Source organism: Nestor notabilis, unplaced genomic scaffold (genome assembly GCF_000696875.1).
Source record: "Nestor notabilis isolate BGI_N333 unplaced genomic scaffold, ASM69687v1 scaffold18913, whole genome shotgun sequence".
Lineage (NCBI taxonomy): Eukaryota > Metazoa > Chordata > Aves > Psittaciformes > Psittacidae > Nestor > Nestor notabilis.
The window spans coordinates 1,839-12,031 of record NW_009922562.1 but is presented as its reverse complement, the minus strand read 5'-3'; the positions used below and the strand labels follow the sequence as shown (position 1 = coordinate 12,031).

The following is a 10,193-nucleotide window of genomic DNA, read 5'->3' as shown; positions in this document are numbered from 1 at the left end:
GGGGTTTCGGTGTATCCACACCCAGAGCCCAGCAGCGAGCCCGGGGTGCCAGGCTCCGGGTGTGTGGTCCCCGTTATCCCAATGGCAGCCGTTCACATTCCCGTTGTTCCGGAGGGAGAAGTGTAAACTGAGCCCCAGCCCATTGACCTTTACCGCACCACAACTGCTATGTCCAACCTGCCAGCTTGGAATGGATATAGCAGCGGGTGAAGCGAGTGGCTAAATTTGTGTCTCCAGACTCATAAACATCTTGAGCACTAGCCTGGGCAGCACTTCCCCGCAGCCTCCTCCTGCTGCTGAGCGGGCTGAAGACACCCATGGTTTGTACCGCTCAGCATTGCTGCCTTCCCTTTGCGCGCACAGGGGTGCTGAGCTGGGGTACCCGCGGTGCTGCTGCTGCTGCTGCTGGTGCTGGAGCGGGGCTGAGCTCAACACAGCTCCACTGGAGCTGGGAAATGAGCTTGGTGGGAAGCGTGACCCGGTGCTGGGACTCGCTTTGGTACGGAAGGAGCGCAGTAGATCAGGAACTAACCCTTTGCTGCTTGGGCTGCCCCCCGGTTCCCTGCCTTGAAGCCATCGTGTGAGAGCTCGCCCATGTCTCAAGTGCTGCTGTTTTCCCTCTGCCCGGCTCAGCGTGACCTTGTGATTGGGGTTTATATATTTAGCTCTTCTAATTTGGTTTTCAGGTGCGTGTTTAACCTGCACGTGTTCTTATTACTGATTCCTTTGGGCAGCCCTGCCTGTTATTTCTGATCGTTAGCTGGGATGTTTGGTGCCATTTGTCTTGATGTCACGAAGCCCATGAATTCTGAGCAGGCCCTTTTGGTGCTGCGGAATACAAAAGAAGTCATTAGAATTAATATCACAGGAGGACAGACCTATTGAAGAACATATTTTCTCCTAAAGGTCTCAAGCAGAAGGAGGGAGATCACGTTCAAGTTTCTTTTTATTTCATTAGCATCATTTGTCCAGAAACTCACTAAGTTCTTCCAGGCAGATGATGGAAGCTTGAACAAAATCCCGTCCTGGTACGAGATCTTTCTCTCCTGTTGGAATCAAAGAAGATCCCAGACTCCTTCCAGTGTTCACTGATGTTGAAGGGGAGATTTCCCGCTGTGTTTTCGGTCCTGGTGCCTTCTAGGGCCTGAAAGTGGAGCTGATCTTGCCTGTCCTTCCTCTCTGCAGTCCCACCGCAAGTTCTCCGCTCCCAGGCACGGCCACTTGGGCTTCCTGCCCCACAAGAGGAGCCGGCGCCACCGAGGGAAGGTGAAGTCGTGGCCTAAGGATGATCCCAGCAAACCGGTGCACCTGACAGCTTTCCTGGGCTACAAAGCGGGCATGACGCACACCGTGCGGGAGGTGCACAGGCCGGGGCTCAGTAAGTCTGGGAGGAGAAAGGAAGGAGCCGCAGACAGGAGGGAAACGAGGGATTAAGCTTGCTGGTGCGAGAGGCTGCTCCTGGGAATGGGTGCTGGAGCACAGCTTCCAGGGCATCTCCTGTACTGCCGTCCAGATCCTGGATGGCCAAAGGCCACCATGAGCTGAGTCTGGGGGTGCCCACGATGAGATGGTGACCAGTGGTTTGTTGGATCCTGCTGGCAGAAGGACCTTGCAGGGTGACTACTGGGCAAACCACGGGCTTGGAGCATCTTGCTGGGGACATTTGTAATGTTACCCTCTGAGATGCCCATAGGGTTGGAGCCAAGCTCCAGGCAAGAACCATCCGATGTCCTGCTTTCCCACCCTGGGAAGATGGGTTAATGCTGCTGGACCATAGGGTCCAACCTCTAGACATCAATCCCCACGTGGTCCTTCAGTAGAAGTGGGATAGAAGGGCTGATGCTGGCTACGAAACTATAGTGTGACCTTGCCCTCAGCACACTGCTCACTGTAACATCACGGGCCATGAATCATAGAATCAACCAGGTTGGAAAAGACCTTCAAGATCCTCAAGTCCAACCTTCACCCCAGCACTGCCAAGTGACTCTAGGGAATGACCTGATCCTAGACAAGACTGAGCATCATTTCCCTTTGCTGTCTTGCAGAGATCTCCAAGAGGGAGGAGGTGGAGGCCGTGACCATCATTGAGACCCCCCCCGTGGTGGTGGTGGGGGTTGTGGGGTACATAGAAACACCAAAGGGCTTGAGGAATTTCAAGACAGTGTTTGCTGAGCACATCAGTGACGAGTGCCGGCGGCGCTTCTACAGGAACTGGTGCGTGCTGGGCAGGGTCCGTGGGGCGCCGCGTGCGAGGGATCCCTCTGGTTCTTCCCCAAGACACCCAACCCTTGCACACAGCTCAGCTGCAGGAGCTGCTCTGGCGTGGAGTGAAGCTGCTGCTTTAGTCATGCTGCAAACAGCTTGATGCTGGGAATCGGCATATGCATATGTAAATGTATTCTAATAGCTGAACTGAGTGAGCTCTGCACAATATCACATGGCAGCATGTGCTGCAGGGTCGTTTTCCTTGGTGTAGGCTCATCTCCTCTCCGTTCAACTGGAACAGTTGAGCTGAGGCATCAAATGGAGGGAGTAAAACCAGATTTGTCAGGGGGAAAACTGATGCAGGATGTGACTCTTGGCTCTTGTAAACATCAACCCCCCAAATCCCCCACCAGCAGAGAGGGAAAAGGAAACAGGAATTCCATGACTGTAGGGATCGTGTCTCCTATAAAGCGCTGTTGAGACTCACCCACCACATGCCTCTGATCCCTGTTAGAGGCTGTTTTCTCTGCTTCACTCTGCTTTTTGCACTTGTGTGTTGATGGCACTGAGCCAGTCAGTGGGAGACGACTGGATCCCTCATGCAGAAAGGTTTGAATTACCAGCCCTTTTCACAGCTCATTATTCACTTGCCTCTTCCCACCTTGCAGCCCTGTGTGGTGTCCCCGACAGTTGAGGTTCAGGTGCCTCCAAGCTGACCTGTCCCTCCACGCTGTCCCGGGGCACAGGGATGTGCAGAAGCACTTTGTCTGGATGTTAAACCACTTTGTCTGGATGTTAAACCACTTTGGTTGTAGGCACAAGAGCAAGAAGAAGGCGTTCACCAAGTACTGCAAAAAGTGGCAGGATGAGGATGGCAAAAGGCAGCTGGAGAAGGATTTTGCAGCTATGAAGAAGTACTGCAAGGTCATTCGTGTCATTGTGCACACGCAGGTCAGAGTCTCACCCCCGGGGGTGGGCAAGGGGGGGGGATCCAGGTCTTCCTCAGCTTGGGAAGGGTGGAGCTGGGAGCTGGGATCATGGGGGTGCCTTAGTGGGGTCACAGGAGGATGAGCAGGCGGACAGTGGTCAGTGGGACAGGGCCTGCGGGTGATGGAGGCTCCCTCCTGACACCGGCACGGTCCCGTTGAGCCGGGGGTTGCTGCAGGGGGTGGGGATGGGGGGGGGGCACACCCCCGAACAGAGCAGCACACCAGGGCCCCAGCAGGCGGTGAGCCCCGTGTCAGCAGAGGGACCTCAGGCCCCATGATCGCCTCAAATTAGCAACTGGTGTCAAGTGTTTTGGGCAAAAATAACCCGCGGGCAGGCCCGGTTTTGCCAGATGCTGATTGCTGGGTGTGCAGGGGCTGGTTTCGCGCTGATCCCGGGGGCTGACGTCTGCCCTGGGACACAGCTAAGCTGGCTCCAAGCTCCGCTTGCTGGCACAGAACCTCAGAGCCCCTCTGTGGCAGTTTGACAGGGGCTGTGGGCAGGGAGCAGGGAGCGGAGGCACCGCTCGGAGGGAGCTGGGAATAACGGCTCAGCCTGGAAGCACGACCAGAGGAGAGGCGCGGACCCTGTCCTGGAGCAGAGAGCTGCGTCCTGCCTGCTCATGACGTTCAGCCTCAGGGGATGCTCTGGTGACCGGCTCCTCCGAGGCATTCGCAAGGGCTGTTACCACTGTGCTTAACTCCTGGGGTAGGATAAGGCTGGCCTCTTCCTGTGCTCCCTGGAGAGCGGGTGTGCGTCAGCTCCTGCCTGGAATTGGGAGCATGGGAGATAGGCTGGTTGGGCTCGAGCATAAGGAGCTGGCTCCAGGAGGACCCAGAGATGTAGACATGGTGAGCCACGGCGCTGGCTGTTCTGAAAGGAGTTGCCAGTGTGGTGGAGAGGGGTGGTGAAGAGCTCTGCTCAGCCCCTGTGCCCCTCGCAACTCACGTGTGACACAGCCCTGCTTCCCTCTTCATGCCTATGGGGCAAGGGACAACATTCTGCCTCAGTGCACTGTGTAATGCAGATGAAGCTGCTCCCGCTGCGGCAGAAGAAGGCCCATGTGATGGAGATCCAGCTGAATGGTGGGACAGTGGCTGTTTTTTTTGGGGAGAGGCTGGAGAAGCAGGTCTCTGTGCACAGCGTCTTCAGCCAGAACGAGATAATCGATGTCATTGGCGTGACCAAGGGGCACGGGATGAAAGGTACAGAGCAAAGAGACCTTTGCCAGGGGCTTGGTGCTGTCCTTCTCCTCTGACACTGTCCATAAGGCAGCGTTGGGGTAGGGGAGTGTTAGAGAACCCACAGGCTTATTGCATAAGGAGTAACAAAGGCCAAGTTCCACTGTAGCAGGGCTTGGGTTCTTTAACCTCAGTAAAGCCCATGTTGTCTGCTGTGCCCAGAGCCCTCGCAGGAGCCTCGGAGGCACCGTGAGTACACAAAGCCATTGAGCTTCTCACAGACCCCACGTGTGTGGAGGTGTGGGTGTTTCTGTGGTGGCACTGCCTGTGCTCAGCGAGCGGAGATCACAGGCTGAGCGGATCCATGGGAGGTGAGAACAGTTCTGTGCTCCTGCCTCTCGCGGTGGTGACAGCTCTTGGTCTCCCTCCAACTTGGTGTCTTCTGAGAACTGCAGAAGAACGACGGGCCTCTCCCCTGCCCAGCGCTCCAGCACGAGCTCCGCGCCTCCCCGGTGCTCTCACCGCCCTGTCTGGTCACACTTCCAGGGGTCACAAGCCGTTGGCACACCAAGAAGCTCCCCAGGAAGACGCACAAGGGCTTGCGCAAAGTCGCCTGCATCGGAGCCTGGCACCCGTCCCGCGTTGGCTACTCCATTGCTCGGGCTGGCCAGAAGGGCTACCACCACCGCACGGAGCTCAACAAGAAGGTACGGCCCTGATGGGCTCCCTCAGAGCACCCTCCTCCCCCCCATGCTGTCACATCCTCCTTTGCAGGGTGTCCTCTGCTCCCCAAAGCATCTCCGATGTCTCCCTGGAGAGCCGCAGCGCTGCTGTTCTCCACGTTTTTCCTGGTGTCTTTTCCCTGCTCAAGGCACATCTTGGTGAAATCTGTGTCATCCCTGTGGCATCCCTGAGTGAGGGGACAGGAAAGTCACCATCTCCATTTCCTTTCTGTTCCTAGATTTACCGCGTTGGCCATGGGGTCCACGTGGAGGATGGCAAAGTGGTGAAGAACAATGCCTCAACACACTACGATCTCACGGAGAAGACCATTACTCCTATGGTAAGGGCCGAGGTGGTACCAGGGCTGTGACTGATCCTGGCTGCAGGAATCCGAGCCAGGGAAGTCATTCCATGGCTGGAGACAGCTGCATAGGAAATGATTTGAAGGAGATTCACTGAAAGAAATGCAGTGATTTCTCTCCTCATGTTTTGGGCATGGAAACCATCTCTGTGAGGTGTTTTTTTAGGCCCATTGGTACACCCAAACATTTAACTTCCAGCTGATAACTTGGGAAGGAACTGAGAACTTTGTTTAAATAGAAAAAGAAGTATAAATTACACTAAAAGTCGGATACTTAACAGATAAATGTTTGTAACTTGGTTTAAAAGTTCACTTTTGCTTATTAAAACCGTCAACTTGGGGCTCCAGCCAGCTCTGCTCCCTGGTCACCCACATCCCCCAGGGAAGGAGGCAGGGTTACTGCTTCCCCAGCTCTCATGGGGTGCCCCTTAGCTGGGATCGTGCAGTGTGACGTGCTCTGGTGGCCCTAAGCAGGCAGCCTGATGGGTGCAGAGTGTTGTTTAGCTGGAAGGACTCTCAATCACTGCCTATTCCCCTAGCAAATGCCACCCTGGGGCATGTCTCCATACCCAGCTCTCCTGCCTGTCAACCCTCCCTCTGCCTCTCCCCACAGGGTGGTTTTCCTCACTATGGAGAGGTCAACAACGACTTCCTCATGCTGAAGGGCTGCGTCATGGGCACCAAGAAGCGTGTGCTCACCCTCCGCAAGGTGAGAGCACAGCCCCTGCTGGGGGCACAGTCTGCAGCTCTCCACGAGCTCATTCCCCATGTGGAGAACGACAGAGAAGACTGATGAGGTCCTTGGCTCTGTGCTGCTGAGGGCACATGGTGTGGTGCTCGGTGAGACCGTTCACAGCTAGAGGGAGGCACCCTCTCTGGAGACAGCAGCTTTTTAGGGCCACGATGCAGGGCCCAGCAATGGAAACCTTGGAGTTAAGCAGATTATGAGGAAATGAAATGCTAAGTGAAGAGCAGGCTCATTTCAGAGCTGCTCTGCAAGATGAGGCATCACCTGAGCACCACGGGGGTTCTCTGAGAAGGCAGGTTTTCATGGAGATACTTGTCTGATGGAGGCACCCAGGACATCTCAACCCTGCTTCCATCAGAGCACATGTCCAGACTGTCTGTAGCAGCCATCCTGATGCGTTGTGGCTCTTCTTTTCCAGTCCCTTCTGGTGCAGACAAGCCGCCGCTGTCAGGAAGCCATTGAACTCAAATTCATTGACACCACTTCCAAGTTTGGCCACGGACGATTCCAGACAGCTCAGGAGAAACGGGCTTTCATGGTGAGTTACACTCTGCTCCAGCTCCTAGGCCCTGCTTGCAGCTGGGTGAAAGCAACTGATGAGCTCCAACCAGGCAGCTGTGTCTCCATAGAACAACAGCCAAACCAGTGGCCAGGCCTGTCTTGCATAGAAGACAGGAAAGAATTCAATTCACACAGCAGATATGATGCTAAGGAAGAACATGATGGTTGTGTGAGTGATCCAAGACAACCCAACCAGCAAATAATGCACCATATGGCCAAGCAGTTCCCATTCACCATGGGATGTTTTAGACAAGCAGTTCACTTGGCAGGCACCACGCTGGACATATGGTCCCTTTCACCCACAATTGTGCACGTCTTTGATTTGTTTGGAGTGATTTATGATGTTCATGTTCTTAAGAGGGTCAAATTCAGACACAAATCAGTGATTCTTTTGTCAGGAAGCTTTTAGAAAGGCCAAAAAGGGTATTTTTCTTCAATCCAGAGGCAAAAAAACCCCATCTAAATAATTCCAAACCAAGCAGAGTTTCTTGAACTGTTTTGCAACCTGCACCAGGCTGGTGCATAAGCCTGTATGTGACACGGAGGAAGTGTTAAGTAAGCCAGGCCTTCAGCTAGCAGAAACAACTGCCTGGGTACCACACAGCCATGAACTGTGTCTGGATGTGGCCTGGCAGCTAGAAATCCCATGTGAAACTGCCTAAGCCTGCTTAGCCCTGGGAAGGGGGTTGGCTCTGCAGTGCCTTTGCAGAGCTCTTTAGAGGTTAAGCTGATTTCCTTTATCCCAGTGTTAGGAGCTTGTTCCGTGTTCTGCTTTTGCTGTCACTGCAAGCCCTGAGTGGCTGTGACATAGATTTTAGTGACAGGAGGTGGCTCTACCTGGTTGTAGCTGGTTTCTTTGCCATTTTCTACTGTGAGGTGAAAGTTTCCCACATGGATACTGTGGCTGGAAGTAGAGGCGTGCTCCCCGCTCCTGCAGGGATAGGGAGTCCCAGGGATGGCTGGTGAATGGAGGCACAGAGCTCCCAGTGGGGAGCAGAGACCAGGAGCAGCCTTACACAGCAGAAAGGGGCCAGAGCTGCATTTCTGCTCCCTGCAGCTCAGATGCAGCCTCACAAACCAGGTTTGTCTGCCACTAACACCAAGAGCTCTCCTCTCTGCTCTCTTCCAGGGCCCTCAGAAGAAGCACTTGGTGAAAGCAAAGCCAAGTGGGCAGGAAGAGGTGTGAGGATGGAGATGCACAAGGCAACCTAACTTTGGGCACTTCAATAAAGGGGCTTCAAGCCATGTCTGTTCCCTGGCTTCCTTCTGGAGGGGTGTCTTGCCTGTGTTCAGTGCTGAGCGTGTCCTCAAGGCTCCTGGGACAAGTAGCACTTGGGACTGGCCCATATAGACAGGGACTAACTGGGACAGCCGAATGCCTGCTCTGTCCTCTGGATCCTCCCTTTCCTTTGCCCAGGGAATTCTTTTCCCTCTGCCTGCATTCACCCAAACCACAGCGAACTCCCCTTCCGGAGGAGAGCAGGGCAGGTACTGGCACTCCTGCTCCAGTTTCCACTGGGAATACGGGGCCTCCCCGTGGCCTGCCTCTCACTGACCATCTCTCCCCTCTCCACCTCTCACACAACCCCCCCAAGCACTTCTTCTGCTGAGCTGAAGCATGACCATGGACTTGTCCCTGAGGAAAGCCCCACGATCCTGAGTCCATCTGCAGCAACTGTGGGAAGAATAAGATTCCTGCTAGGTAAGACTGGGCAGTGATGGATTTATTCAGCTTTGGACTCATTTCTCACCCCTGTTTTCCTTGCAGTCCAGCTGCCTGCGGGGAGGGTGGGATGTGTTGTGGAGCTGTGATGTCTTGGATCAGCGCTGATCCCAACTCCTTCAGTGCAGAACCGGTCTGGGTGTCCTGCACCCTCTCTGGGAACCAGACAGTGGAAAGCTCAGCTCCAGAGCTGGGAGAACCTGGTAGGAGGTGCATGAAGGTCTTGTGTCTCCAGCAAACCCCTTGCCCTGTGTCTGGTTCCGCTCTGAACGTGTGCTTGTTGCAGTATTTAAGGAGGAGGCTCATCTACAGAAGTGCTGAGGATGAGATGAACCGAGAAGCTCAGCCCCCACGGCACTGGCTGCAGTCAGAGCCCAGGTCCTGCTTGGCCCCGTGTCCCAGCAAGGTCCCTGTGCTCTGTGCAGTGGCTCTGCCCTGCCCCTGGGTCCCTGGGCAGTGCCCCCATGGGTGGCTGAGGATCCAGGCCAGAGCTCATGATGGGAATGATGAGATCGTCCATGTTTGGCATCACCAAGATTTTCTGCAAAGAGGAAGCCAGAACAAGAAGTCAGTGGTTTGGAATGCTTCAAGAGTGGTCAGGGCAGAGGGGCAGGGACCAGCTCTTTGGAGCCACTTGGATGGGCAGCTCTCTGGGGGGATTTGGGTACCTAAATACCCGTGGAGACGTTTCTGCTCTTAAAGATGAGAGGCTGGAAACAAACCAGAGGGTACTTTATGCTGGTAAATCTCCCAGACATCCCAAAACCAGAGCGGATGTGGGAATTCGGCCCTTCTGAGGGTGGCTGCCTGGGACCTGCTAACTTTCCTAATCCTCCAGCTTGCAGCAGGGCTGCATATGATGGGAGGAAACCACTTTTCCTCAAGCACTCCAGGGCTCAGAGCGCCAGCTCTTGGAGCTGCTTCTCCTTGGGTTGTTCTTGACTGTCCGAAGCCGGACAGACCGGATCAAATGTTGGTGTTCTCTTTGGGATAACCCTGGCCCAAACTGAGGTCTGATTACCCCTGATGGCAGCAATGACGCTTCAGCTGGGTTTGCTGAGCCCTGGAACAAACCAGCTCGTGCTGCAGCTTCTTCTCGATCCACTCAATGACGTGGAGGAACGTCACCTCCCGCTCGCCCAGCTTGGGGCGCACCTTCAGCTCCAGCTGCGGCGGCACTCGGAAGCTGTACCTGCGAGGGGAAGGGAAGAGGCAGAAAGCATCATGTCCTATGTGGTCCAGCCCATGTGGCCTTGCTGTTGGGCTGTAGGGACCTGCCTCCTGGGAGGAGGTGGCTGGGTTGCAGTGGGAGCTCTGGGTCCCCAGATCCTGGGATTAATGAGTGTGAGGTCTGTGAGACCCTCTGGGTGCTTTCTGGCACCCTGGATGAACCCAAACCCCCAGAGATGGGTCCTTGGCCAAGCCATGGGGAGCTGGGAGGAGGATGGGTCTATGTCCCTGCATGGGAGGAAGGGGAGCTGGTACCAGACACGGTCCGTCGGTGGCGGTGGGATGTTCACAGCCAAGGTTCCTGCCAGCTCCTGCACCTCCACCGTCAGCAGCAGCGGTGTGTTGGAAACCTCCTCGATCTTCTTCTTGATGAACTCGTTTTCAGTGGCCCTCTGGAAGTACTTGGACTTGGCGATCTTGTCCACGAAGCGCAGGATCTTCCGGCTCGTGCTGTTGCCACTGACGTGGCTGAAG

The 10,193-nt window shown here is 55.1% G+C and overlaps 2 protein-coding genes across 2 annotated transcripts in view; one reads left to right on the top strand and one right to left on the bottom strand.

The window, feature by feature from the left end:
- Positions 1–1,185: 1,185 nt before the first annotated feature.
- RPL3L (ribosomal protein L3-like) lies at positions 1,186–8,009 on the top strand (the record flags this gene model as incomplete). The annotated part of the gene is made up of 9 exons (XM_010011705.1): positions 1,186–1,378; positions 2,046–2,214; positions 3,021–3,156; positions 4,220–4,397; positions 4,920–5,080; positions 5,335–5,436; positions 6,071–6,166; positions 6,624–6,743; positions 7,896–8,009. Coding segments are annotated over 9 exons (1,212 nt in total), but the record flags the coding sequence as incomplete, so codon positions are not given.
- An 847-nt stretch (positions 8,010–8,856) lies between these two features.
- LOC104403530 (testis-expressed sequence 2 protein-like) overlaps positions 8,857–10,193 on the bottom strand; it is a gene marked incomplete at its 5' end in the record, with an annotated part of 3,104 nt that continues 1,767 nt past the window's right edge. The window contains 4 exons of the mRNA XM_010011704.1: positions 8,857–9,030; positions 9,304–9,306; positions 9,564–9,681; positions 9,975–10,187. Of these exons, the coding sequence (XP_010010006.1) occupies positions 8,857–9,030; positions 9,304–9,306; positions 9,564–9,681; positions 9,975–10,187 (508 nt within the window). The remainder of the gene's footprint in view (positions 9,031–9,303; positions 9,307–9,563; positions 9,682–9,974; positions 10,188–10,193) is intronic.